At 38.1% G+C, this 21,645-nt stretch overlaps 3 protein-coding genes across 3 annotated transcripts; 1 reads left to right on the top strand and 2 right to left on the bottom strand.

Annotated features, from left to right (window-relative positions):
* Positions 1–227: 227 nt before the first annotated feature.
* On the bottom strand, positions 228–2,599 carry LOC122830779 (THAP domain-containing protein 10-like). Its single transcript, XM_044116443.1, has 3 exons — positions 2,007–2,599; positions 1,074–1,206; positions 228–951 (listed from the first exon to the last, which is right to left on the bottom strand). Exons 1-3 carry the CDS (start codon positions 2,451–2,453, stop codon positions 842–844), a joined length of 690 nt encoding a protein of 229 aa, XP_043972378.1. The 5' UTR covers positions 2,454–2,599; the 3' UTR covers positions 228–841.
* Positions 2,600–4,874: 2,275 nt separating this feature from the next.
* On the bottom strand, positions 4,875–9,110 carry dscc1 (DNA replication and sister chromatid cohesion 1). Its single transcript, XM_044116445.1, has 9 exons — positions 8,760–9,110; positions 7,654–7,822; positions 7,166–7,300; positions 6,966–7,056; positions 6,740–6,878; positions 6,548–6,600; positions 6,282–6,436; positions 5,277–5,425; positions 4,875–5,181 (listed from the first exon to the last, which is right to left on the bottom strand). Exons 1-9 carry the CDS (start codon positions 8,927–8,929, stop codon positions 5,070–5,072), a joined length of 1,173 nt encoding a protein of 390 aa, XP_043972380.1. The 5' UTR covers positions 8,930–9,110; the 3' UTR covers positions 4,875–5,069.
* Positions 9,111–10,001: 891 nt separating this feature from the next.
* Positions 10,002–21,513, top strand: mrpl13 (mitochondrial ribosomal protein L13). Its single transcript, XM_044116446.1, has 7 exons — positions 10,002–10,131; positions 11,387–11,510; positions 12,490–12,583; positions 13,575–13,635; positions 15,658–15,744; positions 17,342–17,463; positions 20,955–21,513. The coding sequence occupies exons 1-7, from the start codon at positions 10,105–10,107 to the stop codon at positions 20,977–20,979; spliced, it is 540 nt and encodes a 179-aa protein (XP_043972381.1). The 5' UTR covers positions 10,002–10,104; the 3' UTR covers positions 20,980–21,513.
* The last annotated feature ends 132 nt before the right edge of the window (positions 21,514–21,645 follow it).

Here is a 21,645-nt window from a genome sequence, read left to right on the forward strand (position 1 = left end):
GGATAAGTACAGCACTGCTGTCCCTCGTCGCTATGATGCGTTCACCCAGTTTGCATGTGCGATCCTCCAGGCAGTAGAAAAATTAATATCATTGAGAAGACAAAAAATGATTAGAAATACTCTAAATATGTTTCTAACAATAAATGAAATCTGAAATTATGTAGTGTAGCCTAAACCTACACTACATAAATCGGTTTTGCGTAAATTTAAGAAAAAGGCAGTTGCAGTGTCTTTACCAAAATGATTTATATTTGCCAAATGTCACAATAGCAAAAGCAAGTGTGTCACATTTATTTACATCAGAATGATTTCTCTTTAAACAATGAAGGAAAACCCAGCTAGTGTTATGGATTAGAAATCACGTTTTATGAAAAAACAAAGCTGTATGTAAGCTTATGGTTTCAACTTTAAGATTTCTATTAGCACAAAAATTGGGCCATTCATTGATATTGTATTGTATTGTTCCATTAAGCATTAGTAGAACAATAAATGATGTTGTTACAGATGGTTTCCAAACAATCTGATATCAGAAGAAACTCCAAAAGAAGGGAGGTTCTAGCAGTTTTTGTCCATTTCAGCTTGCCAGTTACTAACAGATATGGAGACAGAACTGAGCTTTCCATTCCAGTAAGAATTGCACAGTTTTTAGTTGTGGCATAAAGCAAGTGCATCACCATTAACTTTATGACAAGCAGCTGAATAAACTTTGTCCTAGTTACATGCTTTTATATTCTCTGTTGCACCGAAACGGTCCGTAGGTTCACGTTGAACTGGTTTTGACCTGAACTGCTGTAGATGTGATGCCTTCTGAGAGGGCTTCCTCCTCATATTCCACGGCCAGTCAAAGTCTGGTAGATGGTCTTTTTACCAAGGTGGGTTGTAAGAGCAGCCGGGGAGTTTTTAAGGGAACTGTGCAGACACCAAAATCTCGACCCATTTTCACCTGTGAACCTGTGAAAACAACAGGCTATTCGATTTACGCGGTCAGAGTAACAGCAAGCTTTCTGAATGAGTTTTGCTTCTCATGTTATTTTACACCATCAACAAATCACATTCCGTGCAAAGTAACATACCTGTACTTCGGGATAACCTGGTCAGCTGTGTGCCGACTGATCGTGTGTTTGTGGAAATGGATGTAGGGTCGGTCTGGGTCGCCACATGTCTTACAAAGTACATCACCTGGTACTCGGCCTTTACATGACATCCCTAAACAGCCACACAAACGGGGAGATTTTACAACCTTTGCCCTGACCCGTCAATAATACCTTACTCAATGCTTTGTAACCGTAGCTGTCAAGACAAAATTTAAAATTAGTATTTAAGCCCCCAAAAATACTGTTTTCATGACATGATGCATGTGTTGAGATAATGTGGATTTCTGGAAAGTATTTCTTAATCCATCCACTCTTCTCACAATTATTTCTTCTTCTGATTAATGATTTGCTCTGCTATTGACAAAAAGTATCTTAGGTTTTGATTCATTGCAACCAGTTAATTCTTATGAGAAGCTAATTCCTTGAATACCCCCAACCATTTTCTTAATTATTTATATTTACTAAGTATGAGCAAGATTTTTTTCCCTCTTTAGACTTTATCTATGTGCGAATAAAGTATAAAAATAATGTTTGTATTAAACTGCTTAATGTTTAGCAGAACTGTCTCGAACATCCCTTTATTTTTGCATGAAAAATGCAATAATAGGATGAGGAGCTACTTAGGAGATGCCTCCATTTCACTCAAATATGCATTAACCACCTTGTTAAAATTCACCATTATTGGAACATTTCCAAACTATTTAAAGGCATAATACTTTTTTAAATAAGCCATTAAAAATTACTTATTTTTTAATAACTTGGCAGTGCAAATTACTCCAGTATTAAACATGACAGATTTCTTTTTGCATAAAAAAAACCCAACAAAAAAACAAAACAAAACAGGCTGAGGTATTTTCAACCAATTGAAGAAAAAAATCTTCAAGTCTAAACAATAACACTTTTGTAGCTTGCCTGAATAAGAGGCGTCTCTGTGGTTCCTGAGCAGTGTGTTTCCTCCTCCTCCTGTTTTATTTCCGCTGGTGGAAGCATGGTGGAACTACATGGTGGGTTTTGTTGTGTCTGTATGTGTATGTCTGCTTTGAGATTATCCCTGCTGGGCGATGAAGCATTTTTCTCAGCCACAGCAGGGTAAATCGTTGGCACCTGAAAGTCATCTATCAGATCCAGCGTCCTAACACATCCCATCGACCAGGCCATGTGGTTTTTATAACATGTTGGCAGGAAATGCTCGCTACAGATCCTCGATGAAGGAGTGTTGCCATTCCAATAAGGTTTGGTCCGCTTCACGAACTCATTCCAGGCTTTTATTGTTTCCAAATTATTCGGGAATCCGTGCAGGCTTCTCACGTACGGCTCAGGTCTTTTCCCGCAGCCCTGAATGACGCAGGTAAACACCATTATAGGATGAATTCATTTAAAAACACGCGAATTGAGAGAAAAAGCGCAAGGAACAATGCTAACAAACGCACTGTAGTCAATAACAACCGCCTATTGTAACGTCACGAGAGACGTGAGCGATTTGTTTTCTAATTATCGCCACCTGGTGGATCGGAGGATCGGGACCCACTTTACCTGTGAATCCCAATGAAGTAGAACGCCATAAAAATCACTTAGTTTAAAAAGGAAAGCTTGAGTATACATTACAAACAGAACAACATATTTCAGTTAATTTTAAAGCTCATGTTTTACAGCAAAAGAAACATCCAAATAATTTCCCCCCCAAACATTTAAATATTAAGAAGTACTGAGTAATCCATCCATCCATTTTCTTACACCCTTGTCCCGAGTGGGGTCGGGAGGTGCTGGTGCCTATCTTCACCTAACGTTCCGGGCGAGAGGCGGGGTACACCCTGGACAGGTCACCAGTCTGTCGCAGGGCATATTGAGTAATTTAACACAGAAATGTTGCAATCCTGTTATGAGTTGCCGTCATGTGGAAAGCATGCTGACTTGACTCCACAAGTACAGTAAGTCAATCTTGCAAAAAGGTAATTTCAAAAGAAAATGACAATTCACAGAGAGGTCATCCAAGAACGAGAATGGAAAGTTGACTGGAAGAAAATTTGTAGTAGGAATTTGTTAGTGATTTTGATATACTCAAGAATGAGTGAATTTTTTTGTTTTTGTTTTTTTCTTAAGGTGTTTGACTATATACATGCAGATTTTACATCATACGTTAAGATCATCCCTGAAACAGCTTTCCCATCCCTGCTAAAGAAATGCATAATGCTGCCATCATATTTTTTCCTTGTTTGTGACTCCATACAGTATTTGAAATGAAGTGTTAGAACCTAAACATGGCTCAATAAAAAAGCCCACCACAATTTTCAGAATTTTAGTGGTTTAAAAAAATCCTATATTGATAGATAGCTTGGAGCTAAAATTTAAAGCTAAAATAAATAAATAAACTTTGCACTATATGTATATTTTAAATATTTTCTTCTTTCTTATATTATGCAACACTTTAAAATTAGCTGATTATAGAATTTGTGGTAAGAAGTGAAAGATTAGACATGATGACTACAAAGAAAATAAAAGGAAGAAGAAAAAGGAATTGAGAAAGGCAGGAGAGTTTAGAGGAAGTGTGAATCATGCAGAGCATAGCAGTTAAAAAAACCACTGAGACCTCTTACCTGATATACTGATAAGTCAGCTGTCCTACTGGGAGATGTCAGGATTAGTCAGAGGTTCACTGCAGATAAAATCGTTGTCTTTGTGTCTGGTGAGGCATGGGATGTGTGACTTTTCGTGAGTGTCCAGTTAACTCTTTGTGTTCAACCAAACTGATTTAGTTTGGTTAGTGACTAAACACGGTCTATGAATACTGCAAAAAAATTACAGGCAACTCAACGTAAGAGATATTCCCACATACTGCTGTTGGGTAAACTATGGCTTTCCCAACCTTTCCCTCAAGTGGGGTTTTGTTGAAGGCTATTTAGGAATAAAAGGCATCACCAAGACAGAGGAACTCACCACACTTTGACGAAGTTTCAGGCAGTTAGCTTAACAAAGTAATTAAATATTTCCACAAGCCACATGGAAAACGCTGAAGAACGTATGTGAAGAAAGCCAACTTCACATCACCCTGAACACACCACATTTAGTTGTCTCTTATAAAGTGTTCAGTGTCACTCTAAATATAACATGAACTTTTTTTTGTAAAGATATGTTCACATCCACAAACAAGATGCTAATGTTGAAACTTTATTCTCTTCTGTTTTACCCCTTTTTTTTTTGCTTGTCCAGCACAGCTTCCTATGCAAATTGAACCACAGCCTTTCTTCGTGCAGAGGTTCAAAATCAGCTCTAAACAATTAAGCGAAATTTTTATGTAACCAATTCAATACTAACATCTGTGTGGCCTTAGGTCATGTAAAACATATATAAAATTTTATCTAAATGACTTTAGATTTAACACTAACTTCATTGATGTGTCAAACCATGTCTTGATTTTTACAGAATTACATAGCACAAGTATTTTGTCAAGGCTCCAATAACATTTAGTGTAATGTAAAATTAAGGGAAACACTTAGTATATCTTCCTGTTAAAAGAACATGATATTAATTAATTCCTGTAACAGAAATGATACCTAGTACTTTTAATGTAACCAAGTTCCCTGAAATTAGCCAGTAACAAATCAATCTGCTTAAGAGTAATTTGATTATCACAGGAATGAGTGCTGGACGTTTGTCACCACGTGGGGATTATTTTGATGCAGCACGCCATCTTGTGGAAAACCACCCTAACAACTCCTGCACTTAACAACTTGAAGTGCAGCCGCTAATGTGTTCAAGTCAAAAATCGCAAAACATCACAGATCCACTAATAACCAAAAATCTTTATTACACATTTTTCACCCGTTGAACAGAAAGAAAGTCAAGACTGGGCGAGCCAAACTGATTTAAAATCTGTACATTTTCAATGCAGAATCACACTTTAGGTAAGTTGATTTTGTTGATATGAAATTGCAAAAATGTCCTGATTTAAATTGATTTCTGGTCTGCTTGGAGAGTTCATGTAGCCACAGGTCGTCTGGAGTTAAAGATTTTGACTCCGTTTTGCATTGATGATCGAGCGTATTTGGTCAGGAGCGCTCCGGTGGTCTGCTTCTCTCCACAAAGGTCTCTGGATGCAGAGAAAAAAAAGAATTATTTTAATAAACTAAAAAAAACAACTACCTAATCTTTTTTTATTATATTTGTTCAACTGAAGCCACTCACTGTATGTATGGAGTGATGTCATCCTCCGTCCACTTCTCTCTGAGTGAGAAGAGGTGATTGAAGCGATCCACTGTGTCCTCTGGGAGATCTTCCACTCGAAGCAGGCTGATTGTTTCTGGGCGGGAAGTCCGATCCACCAGAGCGACGCCCTGGAAGAATTAGAAAGCAGCCAGTACTGAGGTCAGAAAATGTAAACAATTTCTCAAATACATGCAGATAATGCTAAGATGTAAAACAAAGCCAATGTGTAATAGCTAAGGTCAGTATATGACCAGCCAACCCTAACTAGTTTATTTCGTTGCTTTTTTAATGAAAAGTAAATTATTTGTAAGTTTATTTATAGATAAATATGAAGCCAGCAGAAGAAAAACATTTTTCCATAACTGTCATTAAAGTAATTAAAAACTAGGCACACTGTTGCTGCTTTCATAAATAAAGGATTTTAGGGTAAGTTTCAATAGAATGCCAAGATAGAAAGACATCAGCAATGAGCTTAAAGGAAACATTGTTGTCACCCATCAATCTGCAAATAAATAATAGGGCATTTCCAAACTATTTCAAGTCCATTCAATAAAAATAAACACTGCTTCTGGAATGGCTACATGCAGAAAGTGTCTTTTTCTTTGTATTTGAATGAAGTTCAAAGTGTCTTTGCACAGACAAAAAAGTAAAGATGACTGGTTCACAGTAGAGCCTGCACAGCACAGCATGGTGGTAGAGATCTGCTAATGGGTTGGGTTGATTGAATCAAACACAAACTCCTCTGTAAACCAAGGTCTCCTTGTGCCAAATGTGAGGCCATCTGTCCAAGAGCTGAAGCTTGACCAAAAACTATTCATCAACAAGACAACAGTCACAAAAAAGTCCAAACCTCAAGAGTGCCATGCTTTCACCTCAACGAAAAGAACCCATGTTTTAATGAAGAGAAGGCAAAAATTCATTCACGTATGAAGTTACACAGAAAAAACAAACAAACAAATGAATTAGCCAGCTAAAACAGATTACCTTTAGCTGCTCCAGTCTCGTACTCATGCCCTCTGGGACGCTCTGCTGCCAGACGTCCTGGAACTCCTTCAGGTTGAACTTGACGGCATTCTGAAGCAGCATTAGCGCCAGGCCCCGACACACCCTGTCCTCGTGCAACGCATAGAAAACCTCGCCTGTGGAGAGGAAGCAAAGTAGGAACAAAGACAAATGTGTTAGTGCAGAGAGTCACCAGTAAAGCAATGAAGTCCTTCAGACTCTCAGTTGCATCTTCATAGATTCTTTACCGCTTTCAATGTAGCGTTCCCCATAGCAGTTCAAACAGTGCTCAATCATCTCCCTGTGAAAACAGAAAACGTTGTGGCCCGCATTTGGTTAAGAGAAAATTAAGCTCACAGCGCATACAAAACTAGCAAAATCTTTCATCATAAGGAAGCATCCAGTTCATTTAAAACTGTCAACAATCTATGTTTCCTTACCTGGGCTCCAGTGGAGCCAGCTCCTCCAGGCTGGAATGAAGGGGAACCTTGTTGAAGGACCATGACTCAGAATCCACCAGCTGGGTCACATGACCCAGAAGCTTCATCTCATAGTCAAAGTCCAGCACTCGCCAGTAACCTAAAGGGAGGACAGGTACTTTTCAGATGTCAACGAAATGAACATAAACAGTCACACATAACTCCTGAAGAAGCTATTGATGTTTACCATCGATCTGACAGGCATGGATTGTCTCCAAGTGGGTCTTTAATTCCTCCTCACTGGCTTGAATCCTCTCCAGTAGATCCTCCATTGTGTGCTGTCAACAGAGCAAACTATTTACTGATGACTGCAACAACAGGGCTGCTCGTTAGTATTCAGCCAAAGTGATATTTAATTATATAATTAATTATAATCATAACAATCACCCTGTTCTCTATGTTCTCCTCTTGCCCCCTTATTGCAGGTCCTTCATAAGGATTCTCCATTAAAAGCTTCTTCAGCTTCTTCAGTTTAGGTCTCTGTTTCCTCAGCTCCCAATAACTATTACAGAACCCCCAAATCTGAGACAGATGAGGGAAATGAACATTTATTAGGATTATATACAGGTGTGCCTTGATAACGGTCATTTAACATTCATTTATTTAAATAATTCAACTGAAAAAGTAAAGATCATATAGCTTTGTTACACAAGCTTACATAAGTTGATAATTGCTTATAAAACAGAAGTATCAAAGCATAATCATTTCTAAAAATGTGCAGCAGCATCTATATAAATGAGTTTCACCTCTCATAGGGATTTACTAAAATTAAATAAACTTTTCATTGATAGTCTTGATTTCTGTGCATGTGTGTGTGTAACAGAATAATCAGCTTTGTGGTTGCTAAAGGTCACTTTCAGCTGTGATTTCCATACCTGAGTGTGCACCACATGAGTGCTGTCCTGGTTATCGGTTAGTTGGTCTGGCGTTCTGCAGCCGGGGACCAACAGCAGCAGATTGGACGTGTCTGCTATTTTCAGGTCATAGGTCTTGTCGCTGCTACAAAGCACCGCACGCTCGTCTTTATCCCCCCGAATTACAAGACTGGTGACAAGAAAATATCGGTTTAGGTAGACATAATCACTTCCATATGACACAGACGTATGTCATATGGAAACAATACACAATCATGTATTTTTTTCACCAGTCCATATATAAATTAAACAAAGGTGAGTGATGAGGATGAGGTTTGGATTTCCATTGGCAACATTTAATTAAATACAAAGTTTTAAAAAGCACTGTGAAGAAGGCCATCTGATTTGGCAAATTCAGAGGCAAAGGAGCTGAGGTGGCATTAGTAAGCCAAACCTACGGTGGATGAGAAACTAATTATGATAAAAATACTGAAGGATCTTGGTTGCGGCAGTCCACCTCCTTAATCTCAGACAGCCTTTGCTTCTGTGTGTTTTATCAATGCCAAATTTTCAGAAATGTTCATTTATAGGGCTCAAACAAATACAAGTGAACAACTTTGAAGCAATTTAAGAGAAAACAACAATCATTAGACAAATCTATGTATTCTAATAATCATTTCCCTAATATGATGCAGTCTGATTTACCAAAGAAGTTTGTTTTTATCTTGATTAATAACTTGTTATAAATTAAACAAATTCCAGAAATTGGCAGATATGATGTTTTGTAGCTGACAAAAGGTAAGATGAGATTGGCTGATTTTACACATAAGTTTAACTAATAAGTTAAACAATATCACTGTTCGACACTAAAAATTGTTGAACAGTGATTCGTGAAACCATTTAAACGTAAACATTTTGAGGGGAAACTGCTTAATTTCCTTAAACTCTGTCAAGCTGGCTTTTAGTACAGTTACAAATCTAGACATAAGACTGATGTTTGGCTAAAGTGGCATACTGATGTACGCCACAACAAGAAATCCCCCCCCAAAAAAGCTTCGAGATTATTATACCAACAAGTTAAAAAATGCTATGCATGACAGTCACTGTCAATCTGTTCTCCAGTTTACCTTTCTCCAGATTCTATATGTTTGCACAGCGTTTCATCCAGCTCCATCAGGCAGTAGTCTGCAGATGAAACATTGTCTCCAAATGATAAACAGTGGACAGTTGAGAGTAAATCTTCCTCTTTTAGTTTAGCGATCTCCAGCGTGGCCTGCACCTCTTCTAAGGTCCTCATTCTCGGTTAATGCTTTCCCAAAGCCTTAAGCTACAGTGAAAAGTCGACCTTAGTATTACTTTCTGTCAAATTTACCCGCTTTCTCGTTCAGTCGCGGACAGGAAGTGAGGCAACTACTACCGGTGTTACATCGAATTCTGCCACCACCGCAGCTGGCTGTTGCTTCCAGTAATTTACATTTGCAGAGTCGGTACTGCAACAGCCAAGCCGAAAATCAAAATGTATTCCTTATATCGCTCCTTGTTAGCTCAGTCATTTCAGCCGGAGAAGATCTTTTTTTTTTTTATCTATTTATTTATTTATTGGGGGATGTGGTGATTTAAGGAAAGTGGTCTGATGTACACCTGATAAAGGTCATATTATTTCAGGTTTTCCACAAATAATTTGACAGCTGAAAAGGAACAAGTGTTTTCAAAGAGGAAATGTACTAAACTGGTACAATCACGCTCCATATATATGCAGACCTTTAAACTAATATTTTATTGCATCAGTTTCAACTTTCCTTTTATTGGGGACTGCATATGGTGTACCTTTGCAACATTTCTCCTAAGTATGAGTTTAGCTAAAGAAAGAATTGGACAAATGTCTGAAAAGTCCAAGTTGGACAGCTGAAAGTTTTTTTTAATACATCAGATTGATTAAAAATGATGTCAGGGGTAAACTGAAGAAAATAGAATGTTGAAATGTGATTTGAGAGGGTTTCAACAATGTGCATACAGGTACTGCTAAATGTGAGCTTATTCTTTAAATTTGTTATAGAAGTCCATTTCTGCTTCTTTGACAAAAACAAACACACGTGTGTCTCAAAATTATGACACAAGCTATTATAATAATAATGAGACTATCTCATAATTATCAGATGGCCAACTATATCATTATAGTAAAATAGTATCTCAATTGTATATTGTAATCAAAAGGTGTTGTTCTGCTCATGTATTTTAGTCCAACAAAACATAATAAGATGAAAAAAAATAAGCCAAGCTCATAATCATATCTAAAATTTGATAAGGTTATATGAGTAAAAGTATGATTTAATGTGCATGATAATAAAAACAGTTGAAGTGGAACTAATGAGTATAATGAGAAGTGTTTCATCAGTGAGAAATTAATTAACGTACCGTATCACATGTCGGGGGGTCAAATGTTGTGAGGATGTTTGCATAGCTTCGTCCAAGATGTCTAGTTTTTCCAGATCTGCTCAGGTAATTCACCATAAATATAATAATTGAAGCTTTCCTATGATTTAAACTGATTATTTCAACGTCATGTTCGTACGACGTAAGGAGGAATAGCTGCACGTTGCTAGCCACAGTGCTAGCAAAGAAGCTAGCAAACAAGCTCTGCCCTCAAATTATATCACGGCTTTCGCAGCGACATGCATTTTGAATGTTAAGACCAGTGCAATTGTGGTGGCTAGACTGTTTTATATTTTCACATAATTCCGCCATTTAATAAATATCGGGTGTATTATGGAGCCATTTGTTAAGATATTCTATAAAGTGCTATATAGGTAACTGAGTTAAGTGTCTTTTAAAACATGTTCACTATTTAAGGCGTTTTAATAGATTTACTAAATCAAAGACAGGCGAAACATTTTTCATTAGGTTAAGTATCTTGCATCAAAACCATATAACAATGCAATGTCATCTTTACGCTCTACATGGAAACACTGAAACAAGCAAATAGATACATAGAAAAAAAAAAGATTTTAAACCGTTCTAAAAGTAATTTAAGAAACACAAGCAATAACAAGGGTACATACAAAACAAAAATTAATGGGGCAAAAACCAAAATAGATAAACTGAATCAAGTTGTAAAAAAAAAATAATATACCCCAAATTTAAAGGTGCATAAAACTGTAAAGAATATTTATCCAGGTATGATTTTAATATTTTTATTTTATTTAAAAGTGTACTAATAGTAATTAGACTAAATCATGTCTAATTAAAATCTACAAAAAAAAGTCAGTTTACTTTTGGAAATTGGAGCATTGTGAACCAGTGCATTGCAGAAGCATGGGCTGTAATGGTAAAATTAAGGTCTCACTTCATTTTCATGACAAATAAGATGAACCAAAACCTTCAGAAGATAACTGAAAGAAACTCAAATTCAACCCCCAATTTAGCAGGTCGCCCATGTAGGCTTTAAAAATACCTTCACATGCCTTCTCTTTCTTATATTACTCATGGCAGAAATGGAATCAACCAACTTTATCCTTTTTTGTCATCTATTTTTTGTTGTTTTAAATTGTCATAATTGCTTCTGTCAGAGTACCCCAAGGCATCTGTGGCTATAAAGTGGCTCCCTATCATTAGCGTGTGAATTTGTGCATTAATGACTGAATTCAGTGTAAGTGCTTTGGAGTCCTCTGGATGAGGTGAAGCACTGTACATAAGAGTGATTTCGACAGCTTTGTCCCATTATTCTGTCCTCATTTTTCCTCTTGCTCCTCCACAGCAATGGGCTACATTTGCCCGATCCTGGTTTCTCATCGACGCCAGGATGCAACCGCCCGGCAAGATCGCAACCATGTGCTCAGTCAGACTACAGGGGAAGCACAAGCCCATCTACCATGCTCTCAGTGAGTTCTGCCTGCATCAGGGGATTTTCATGTATACCACAGCTTTAGATATAAAGCTTAACCCTCACAAACTACTGTTTTCTCTTTGAAATACCAACAATCCACCCTTACATGTATTGCAGTATGCAATAGCCACAAGATGGCAGCAATGGACTAATTAAAAAAATATAAATCTTTGCTTTTTTGTTTTTATTACAATAAAAATGTTCAGTTTGGGCAAAATTAAAAGATTGATTAATCTTTGTCGGCTTTTGTTTCTTAAAATATATGTAACAATATTTTGAACAGATGCTTTTTAAAATCTATATTGTAATCTGGAGATATAGCTAATACTGTCAGCTTAGTAAATAAAAAAAAGGTTCAAATGTATTTTAACAATGAGGAGATGATTGATAAAGATGATATATTTTATAGTAGAGTCTCTGCCATTCTGTCAGTTTAAATATTCTGCTGGTTTTACAAAAGGTTCAAAAACACGTCACAATGATTGAAAATAATTTTAGCAGGATATTTTTAGTGCATCCTGAATCGGCAAATGAAATGGCTTGTACTGGCAGCTTGATTTCCATTTGCTGGTGTTGTCGCTCTGGCTACAGGTGTATGTTTAGATGAAGGCACTGCTCATAGGAACTGCAAATACATAATGAGATTTGTATGATTAATGACAAGGAGCATTTTAAAGCATAAGCATGGGGGTAAAACTGCACTGCTTGTGGGCTAACATCTTGATTGTTTCTCTTCTTCTAAGTGTCCACATCTGACAAGTGCCTGAAAACAAGTCATCAGTTTTAGTACAAGCTTATGAACAAAATAACCCAGTGTAATATGACAAAAATCAGTCACTTTCCTTAGCTTTATTCAGTCATTGTTTGGTATGTAGGTCAAAATGGGAATTTGCCACAAAATGTCTTTATGGAACTCATTAAACAGCCAGCAGCAGGAACAAAGAGACCAACATAAAACTCTCATCTGTTCGTAGGTGACTGTGGTGATCACGTAGTGGTAATAAACACCAAACACATTGCTTTCTCTGGGAACAAATGGGAGCAGAAAGTCTACTCATCACACACAGGGTAAGGGTTATTTTTACTAATTATTCCCATCTGCCTGTTTTTTTGTTTTTTTTGTTTCCTGTTTATTATTTATCCCATAATTCTCATTTCAGACGTTTTGCATTGCCATTTTGTTATGTTCTTACCACCACTTGGTTAAACAAACTGACATGCATGTGCTGAAGACCTCAGTTTTGTTTTTGTATTCAGTGTTTCCATGAAAGAGAAATGATCATAGAAAACCTTCAAACATCTCATTTACTTGGAGCTATTTCAGATACCGCACTAACAACATTTACAGTTTCTGCGTAATTTAATTGCATTTTGGCAGTGTGAAAAGTACACAGTTAGTGTCTCAGTTAAGTATTTGACTACTCCTTACCTGCGTAAAATGATTGAAAATACACTAGACACCTGTAAAAAAATATTTCTGCTCTTACTAATGTGAGCAGAACTGCTCAGACAATAAATTGCTAGTTGGATGCGTCTTGTTTTATTTTTTCACTCTCTAATGCTCCGTTGCCCGTTACAACCTGGTTCATGTTTATTTAAGCAGATTGAATGTTTTGAATCAGTCAGTTTGAGAAACGACTCCCATTACCTTTTCAGCTTCACAATTTTCTGCACAGCAAAAGATTAGTAGGGGATAATCAATGAATCAACTTGTGGGATGCTGTTTGACCTTGTGTGTCACCTTTATCTTTCCCAAAATGGGAAACAAGTTATGAAAGAACCATAAAAACTAAAAGCAGATGTAGGGTGCCCTTTAAAAAGTATCTACACCCCTGTTTCAAATCCTGTTACGGCCACAAACTGCAAGATATAGTGAGAGTTGAAACTGTTTCTAGAGTTTTGTGTGTAAAAAAAAAAAAAAAAAAGTATATTTCATGAAGTTCATTGAAGTTTTTGGCTGTAATGAGACAAAATGTGTTGAATACTTTCTCAAGCTACATGCTCAAGCTTTCAGAACTGCATGTATTAAAACTGACATGGCTTTGTCGCCTTCCTAAAGGTTTCCTGGTGGATTCAAACAAGTCACAGCTGCTCAGCTTCACCTAAAGGACCCAAAAGCTGTAAGCTGCGCCGCCAACTCTCTGCTTCCTAGCGTTTGTGTTACGCAGACTGAATTTTAAGCGATCAGAAATGTCAGCACAGGATACCTTGCACCACCTTCTTTTTCGTATTCTGCATTTCAGATTTAAGCCTTGCATGCAGAGATTAGCACAATGTCAACACGTGACGGATCCCGAGCCGAGCCGAGGTGGCATTTCCTGATCTGACACTTATCCCTTTTTTCAGATGCACTGCTCGTGCATATTAATGAGCGGTACAAGGAGGTGGGATTAGATGGCAGTGAATTTATGATGGTGGTTTTTGATGTTATATTGAATTCCTCTGCCAGTTTTAGGCTAATACTGAAGTTTCAGATTCTTTTGCATATTCATGATTTCAGGATTATGCTGTGTGTTGTGTGAAACGAAATGTCAGGCTACTTGTGCCGTTACACTGACAATTTTATACCTGTGTATTAAGCACAGGTAAGCTTCCACTCTTTTATTAAAGACAGGGACCGTGAACGTGAAATTATCTATTCCTGAAACTAATCCCTAATAGGGCTTTTAATTTCTCCTGTTCTGTTTTTAAAAGCCATTTAATCTCAAGGTCTGTGCAAAAAGAAAATGTGCATGTTTGAAATCTCACTGTTGCTACTGACATATTTAGACTGTTCAGTTTCTTTTGTTTGTATAATGAAAGATTTGCTTTCTAAAAGGCAGAATTGGCTTGAAAATTTAAGGCCACAACAGGAAAGATACAAAGATGATGATGATGATGTGTGTGTGTGTTATTTAATTGTGTTTCTGTCCACTAAAGCTGTGCAACACAGGAAATAAGAACGTGCTCGTCCACTTTCTGATTTCCTGTTTGTCACACTTCAGTGGCTCAGAACATCAAAATCAAACCAGTTTAAATATTAATCAAAGATAACACACGTTAACATAAAATGCACTTTTTAAATGAAGGTGTTTATTATTAAGGGAGCAAAAAAAAAAAAAAACCTACAGGCGTCATCACAATTTCCATATGTGCAACTTCCTAACAACCTGCTCCAGAACAGTATTTGGTCGGGTTAGCTTTAATATTTTCAGTACAAACTATTTACTATATTTGAACAGCTGATTGTTCTTTGAGTTTTATTTTCACACCTGATGTAGTGAATGAGTTGTCATGACGACAGTAACGAAAGGCATGATGAAAACGTGAGTTAATCACTGTTGATTGCAATATTCAACAATACCTCTATTATATCTTTGGCTAAAGATAAATAATTTCCCATGTTGAAAAATTTCACATATCACTCTCATTAAGATTGCAGACTCTACTTGGACAAAACTCAATGTATTAGCAGCAGTAAGACTAATTATCTTTCTGTTTTTAAATAAAAGTAATTTGCGAATTTTGTACTTTTTAATTTCTAAATAAATATAGTAAAATTCTGTTATTTGGCAACAATCTGACACCATCTGATGCCCCTTCGCTAGCCAGTTATCTAAATGTTGCTCCTTGTCCTCATTTGATGCTAAACAATAACGGGCCCTTAAGAGTCATTTAACAGTCGGCTGAAACAGCAGCGTCCGCTGAGATTCACATGCAGCTAGTATAAGAAAATAAAAATCCCATAAAAATGGCTGCGGTCCTGTGGGAAGCATTGGGATCAGGTGAACGACCTGTTCCGGTCTCCGGTCTGTCATCAGCCGTCTCCGAGGAGGCATTGAGTTGACTGCAGGCTCTGCTGCTGATGCAGGTTTCAGACGGGAGGCCTGCTGGTGATTTAGTTGAAGTGAAGTTTGCAGCGAAGCGGGAGATGGGGAAATGGACGGCAGAACGGTTTGTCAGCACAGCGTCTGTCCAATGTCTGTCTCCAGAATCTCAGTCCAGGAGACTGTGTCCAATCCTTCTCACATTATAGAATATGGTTACATTTAAGAGGCAAAACACAGACATGTGTAGAGTTGTCTTTTTGTTATTATTCTGATGATTATTATTACTGAATTGCTTGTATGTCATCATTTTCATTTCTACCTTGTTCCCTGCAGATAGTGAGGTTAGCAGTTTATGGCATGCTGCCTCGAAATTTGCACCGGCGCACGATGATGCAACGATTGCACATCTTTCCCGAGGATGTAAGTCCCCTCACCTCTCGTCTCTGAGTTGTAATAATGGGTTTTTGGACTGCAAGAGCTTGTTCACAGATCTCAAAACTTTTGCAAGAAGTTTTCTTATTTTTTATTTTTTTTGTATGTGAACTGCAGACACAGAACATTTATTAAAATACAACACTGACTAAAGAAACTCTTGTATTAATTCTGCTGCAGCCAACATTAAATTTAAAGCATAATTGTTGCCTCTAGTTTTCATTTCAGTCACTGCTTGTGATCTATATTTTACAAACTGTTTTCTTCCTTCCATAAACACATTATTCCTTTGTCTCAAGTATCCACTTAAACTTGAGATGAACCAAATGGATCAAATGCCCCAAGTCTTTCTACAACTCTTACAGCTTTGTTTTCGCTCTAAGATGCTCAGCAAAAAAAGAAAAAAGAAGAAGTGTATAATTCTCTTTGCAGCCTGATCAGAATCAGAAGTGAGCAGAAAATTAGCTGTGCTCTGCTGAGCTAAGCTGGGATGGAGCTAAAGAGACTCATTACATCCCTCTGGGGCTTTTGTTCAACAGCAAGCAAGTTTTCAGCTTTCACACATCCACATGCTTCAGTGTCTGGAATCTGGTTCAAAGTTTGGATGAGACTGGTAGGAGAAAATAGGTTTATGGAAAGATATTTGTATTTCCAAACTTATTCTCTACTGTTTAGCGGTTTCTCTTTATCCAGTCACCGTTTTATTTTTTCCACACTAAGTGGCTTTCATATATTTGTCAAATACTCTGCAAAAAAATGAAATCTTACCAAGTAAGTATTTTCTTGGAATAAGACTAAGCTAAGTTTCAAGTACCTTTTATATAAGTAATAGTAGCTTGTTTCAGTATTTGCTTAATATTGATGAAAAACGTTTTAGTACCACTAACATACATTATTGTGTTATAGGTGAATCTCAGTGAAGCTACTACTTTTTCATCAGTATTAAGAAATTACTGACTTCAAAGAATCTCCTGTATCTTGCTGAAAAGTTCACTGTAAGTTAGTTTTGTCTCATTTCAAGTATCCTAAGATATTTGCACAAAACTAGGCAATAAAATACTTGGAAAGATTTCGTTTTTTTGCAGTGTAATGTTTGTATTCATCGGAAAGGCAAAGGCACGTGACAGCAGGTCATTATATTAGAAAACCTGGGTGTGTAAGAATGCAGCAGAACGACGTGCATCTGATATCTTTCTGCTCATAAACCGATATTTGGGAAGAAATGTGAAAAGTTAGCAGCCCAAGTTAGTTGCTGAGCTCAGTCACCATCTGCAGTGGAATCTGACATTCAGCAGAGTGTTTTTTTTTTTAGGTTTTTTTTTCAGTACCTCTTGGAAGTTTGAAGTGTTTGATCATTGCTCTTGTATTTTAGTCTGAACTCTTGCCTGCTCCTTAAATGAACCTATAGGCATACCCGTCTGCAGTGAATAACAATAAGATGGTTAACTCTAGAGACTAATGGACCCTGATGTCTTGTGCAGAATATCTGATGCGCTTCTGTGGTCGATTTTTCTTTCCGCTCCTGTCTTGATGTTTTCTTCTCTCCGAGTTTCGTGGCCTAAAACTTTGTCCCTCTCCTGCGTAGGAGTTGCCAGATGACATTCGAGCCAATCTGACAGAGGAGCTTCCTCAGCCCAGAGAAATTCCCAGGAAGCTCAGCGAGTACACCCAGGAGGAGATCGACGCCTTCCCCAGGCTGTGGATCCCGTATGTAGCCGCCAGCAGGCATTTATTTGTGCTTAAAACTGAGTTTCGTCCAGCAGTCACAGCTTTGTCTATTTGGCTTCCTCTAAATAATGTGAGCATTGGTGATGAAAGGCACTTTGAAATAAGTTGTCATCGGCAATTATGCACAACTTAATTTTGGTGTGACACATTAAATCCCAATAAGATACACTGCAGTTATGACAAAATGTGATCCCATGTCAGATCTATTCAGAACATTGTCATTTTTCCCTTAATAAATTGTCACAATTAGTTAATTATTATTTAAAAACAGTACGATTTTGTGCTCCCATTTCATTTGGTTGAGCTCCCGGGTTGGGCCAGCTGACTGTGATAAAATGACGACCTGAGATTTTACAAAACATGTAGATTTAGGACGGCGATGATAGAAAGATGCTTTTCAATTAAAGGTGTGAGCTTATGGAAAAACTTTTGACAGTGAGATAAAACAATCTGAATCTCTTTCTGCATTTAGAAGAAATTCAAAAATCATAATGAGGCGATATGACTTTGAATAACTTGAAGTTTTGTTGTGTCTGTAATAGTCTTCTGAGTTGAATAGCCAATTTTGTCTTTGTGAATAGAGGAGATAAATAGGTTTATGCTTCTTTCTGCTCCTTGTCATTCATGATTTCTTTTAGTTGCTACATTAACTATTTATATTTGAGTGAATTAACTAAAAAAATAATGCAGTGATTAAACTATAGGAAAATTCCAGTCTCGTGGTGGATGGCACAAGTTCCAACTATTGTAAATGTAGAAAAACAAAACTGCCAATTGCTAAAAAGAGTAACGCACAGCAGTTTGATACAAAACGAGTATGAATACTTCTGGAAGGCCCTGAAAATCTTTATGCACAAGCGTACAAATAGGAGACTTGAGACTTTCTCAGTGTTTCTGCTCTAAACTGCCCACCAATGAAGAGTCCAGGTGTTCCCTCACTCACTCACTCACACACACACACACACGCACACACACACACACACACCTACACACACACACACACACACACACACGCACACACACACACACACACACACAGCTGTGTGTTGTTTTGGTCCTCCTAAGCAACGGATGCCTAAACAGATTCATGTCAGGAAGCATGCCAGCCACTGTCTTGTAGCTGCTTTGACTTGGACTCTGCTCCCCTCCAACAGAATAACTTAAAGATGCTGTTTTTGAATTTTAACCACGAACACATGTGAGTTGAAGAGTGAATGATTGTCAGCCAGCCGAGCTGTCACATGTGACAGGATATGCACAGCAAACAGTGACGGACATTTGGCCGGGCGGCCAGTTGATTAGAAGTGTGTTGTGCTCTGTTGTACAGAAATAAGATTTTGGTTCTTATGTAAGTTGGTGTAAGTGCCCTTTATGGTTTTCTAAGCTGATTTATTCTGAATGGAAACAAATGCACAACAGCAGCAGCAGCAGCAGCACACTGAAACAGAGGGAGTTTCCCCTTCAGCCTGGAAGCAGAAATGATCAAATGTCACAAACACACACGGGAAAGTTGGCTCCTCTCCTCTCTGTCCCAACTGGATGGGTTTACTGTGTGTGTGGGAGAGAGAGAGAGAGAACATCTGTTGCTCAACATAATCATATTCATGGCTTTTCTGGCTCAAGTATTTTCAGGTTGGAGATTAGACTGACACTGTGACCTGCAGTTTGCTGGCATCGTAATATCCCGCTGAGCTCCCCCCGCCTCCCTCCTTCCCACCCGCAGCACCTTCTTTCTAACGAGTTAGCGGTCGCTCTCCGTTCAGCATGTAGCCTTTACATTCATTAACCTGATAATCCATTAGTTTGTCCAGGTCGGGGTCAATGCGCGGTTGCCAGGCATCCACATATAAAATTAAAAGTCTGGATTCTCCATAGTATTTCACACACAGGATAAGAGAGTCTTCTAACTTTTTCTGTTATGGATCTGGAATAAGTCCATTGAGCTTCGAATAGACACTGAAGTTGCCCTATGTACCGTACCTTTGTTTTGTGAATGTCATGACATTAGTGAAAGGAAATCATAACAATGTTCCTCTTTGTCGCTTGCCTCTCCAAGCCTCAGCATAATGTGATGGGTTTTTTTTTCCTGCCCTGGATTTATTTGTTTTTCAGACGGCTGTTTCTGATTTTCTGGTAAAGTGGAGACAAATTGTGCCATCTTCAGGGGGGCTCACCGCAGGTTCAAATCAATTATTCAGATATCAACAGCGACATAAAGTACTGCGCTGGTTCCCTGTGGCATTCCTGTTTTCATTTGGACCGTACAGCTCGCTAACCACACAGGTCTTGTTTTATAGTCCTGGTAAAACCACTTCTCATGTGGTGCAGGAGTCACAACTGCTGTTCTCTTTTCTTCTGTACCAAATGCACAATTTAAGAGCAAACAAAGTTTCATTTCCAGCTAATTAAAAATCAGTGCAAAACTGCAATTGAGGTTGGGGTAAGAAATGCGTTTTTATTATTAAAAAATACGAATACATAGAAGTATTCACACCCCTTGTGCTGCAGAGATTCAAATACGCTTTAGTTTTCACTGATGGATGCTAAAATTTATTTCCTTCCACCTCATTTTGTGTTGCTCTAACACACTGAAGTTTGTAGTTGTAAAATGGCAAAATGAAAAACTTTTGCCATAAATTGCTTTCCGAGGCATCGATTTATGCTAATGTTTTTCTTTAAAGCCAAGTCGAACACAACAAGCTGCAGTCGACTCTAAACTTTGAGCTGAAACGTCTTAATTAAGCAAACATTCCATGTTTCCATCCAGAATGTATGATAATGCATACATTTATACAAATGCGGCTTTCCTTGCTTGTCAGAGTGCGTGTTCCAAGTGAAAGGCCCTTTCTCACTGGTTATTGGTCGAGTGTGGTCATCCACGCCAGCCGTCAAGGTCAAACCAATCCTGGTTTACTTTAGAGACGTCTCAGCCTAGTTAATATTCACGCTCCGCCTGACTCATTCTACTCATCAGATACGTGTGTGCGCACGTCAGGGGCTGCAGGCTTTGGGTCACCGAGGGCGATTCAATCATTACCCCGAATTAAACACATAGTTAATATTCTTTCTAAAAAAATCCTGGAGCTAAAGTGTGAGATGACTGGATGAACCACACCCTCTGTGAAACAAATGCACACATTCCACACAAGCAAGCAGCCAGACCCAGGACAAACGTGCTGCTGTATGTGATAGCAGAACTATTACATTTTTCTCACTTTGTAACAAAACCCATACAACATCCTGCGATAAGATCTGTCAGCTGAAATTAACGGGCGAAAACACGAGAACGTGATGCCGGCTCTGAACTCATTTTGAAATGCTGGAAGGAAAAAAAAAAGAACCCAAAAGCGATAAGATCTGCCCAGTTTTCTCATCTGTCACTTTCTGTCTGTGTATTTCCTCGAAGTCGCTCCCAATACTAATATGTTCTCCTGCCGTTTTTTCTTTTTGTGTTCTCCCTCTCTCTGCAGACCTGAAGACTATAAGATGAAATGAAATCAAAGCTCCCCAGAGCAAATGGATATTTTTAATATTAAATACAGAAAGCAGCAGGCTTTAAACGTTTTTGCTGTTTTCCTAAAAATCTGACTTCACTCCATTCTGTAAATTTACATAAGAGCTTTCTTCCTTTTCCAAAAACTGCCGTCAAAGTTTGCCCGGACTCCCAACCTCCGTGCCAGCAGTAACAACCCCGGAGTCCGCCGCTCTGTTTTTCTATGGCTTCGCACAAAAGCTCTCAGTGAGCGGCATCGGCCGCGACGGAACCACAGCAGAGCCGAATTATCCCGGAACAGCTTGAGATTTCAGCTTTCGGCTCCGATCAGAGAAAATCCCGTTCTGCTGGTTCCCCCTACAAGTGTGTCGCCATGAAGCGGTCGGACCTGGCCCGGAAATGTGACATCTGTTAGAGCTAGTTGTTTTCTTTCTTTTCACTCTGAAAACAATTGTGTTAAAGTGCTGAGATCAGCAGTCAAAACCTGTGTTTAAGTGAACTGTAAAACAGGCTAATAAACTGTCTAATGAACCATCTCTTATGAAAAAGTTTTTTTATGTAAATGCTGTAAAATCTTTTTATTGAACATGTCTCCAGGGACTTTTTTTTTTTCAGAGACTTATGGCTGTGGTGCAGAGAAACAGAAAGTAAACACATTGATTTGTAAC

The sequence above is a fragment of the Gambusia affinis genome, linkage group LG05, assembly GCF_019740435.1.
Source record: "Gambusia affinis linkage group LG05, SWU_Gaff_1.0, whole genome shotgun sequence".
NCBI lineage: Eukaryota > Metazoa > Chordata > Actinopteri > Cyprinodontiformes > Poeciliidae > Gambusia > Gambusia affinis.

What these genes read in the sequence shown, in the direction of transcription:
- LOC122830779 (XM_044116443.1), bottom strand. Translation starts at nt 2,453, where the DNA reads ATGGTGTTTACCTGCGTCATTCAGGGCTGCGGGAAAAGACCTGAGCCG. An exon ending in CAGAGACGCCTCTTATTCAG is followed by an intron (nt 1,207 to 2,006) that starts GCAAGCTACAAA and finishes GTGGCTGTTTAG; the next exon opens with GGATGTCATGTAAAGGCCGA. An exon ending in CAGGTTATCCCGAAGTACAG is followed by an intron (nt 952 to 1,073) that starts GTATGTTACTTT and finishes TTGTTTTCACAG; the next exon opens with GTTCACAGGTGAAAATGGGT.
- dscc1 (XM_044116445.1), bottom strand. Translation starts at nt 8,929, where the DNA reads ATGAGGACCTTAGAAGAGGTGCAGGCCACGCTGGAGATCGCTAAACTA. An exon ending in GGAACGCTACATTGAAAGCG is followed by an intron (nt 6,437 to 6,547) that starts GTAAAGAATCTA and finishes TCCTCTCCACAG; the next exon opens with GCGAGGTTTTCTATGCGTTG. An exon ending in GACATCACTCCATACATACA is followed by an intron (nt 5,182 to 5,276) that starts GTGAGTGGCTTC and finishes CTCTGCATCCAG; the next exon opens with AGACCTTTGTGGAGAGAAGC.
- mrpl13 (XM_044116446.1), top strand. Translation starts at nt 10,105, where the DNA reads ATGTCTAGTTTTTCCAGATCTGCTCAG. An exon ending in GTTTTTCCAGATCTGCTCAG is followed by an intron (nt 10,132 to 11,386) that starts GTAATTCACCAT and finishes GCTCCTCCACAG; the next exon opens with CAATGGGCTACATTTGCCCG. An exon ending in ACCTAAAGGACCCAAAAGCT is followed by an intron (nt 13,636 to 15,657) that starts GTAAGCTGCGCC and finishes TGTTCCCTGCAG; the next exon opens with ATAGTGAGGTTAGCAGTTTA.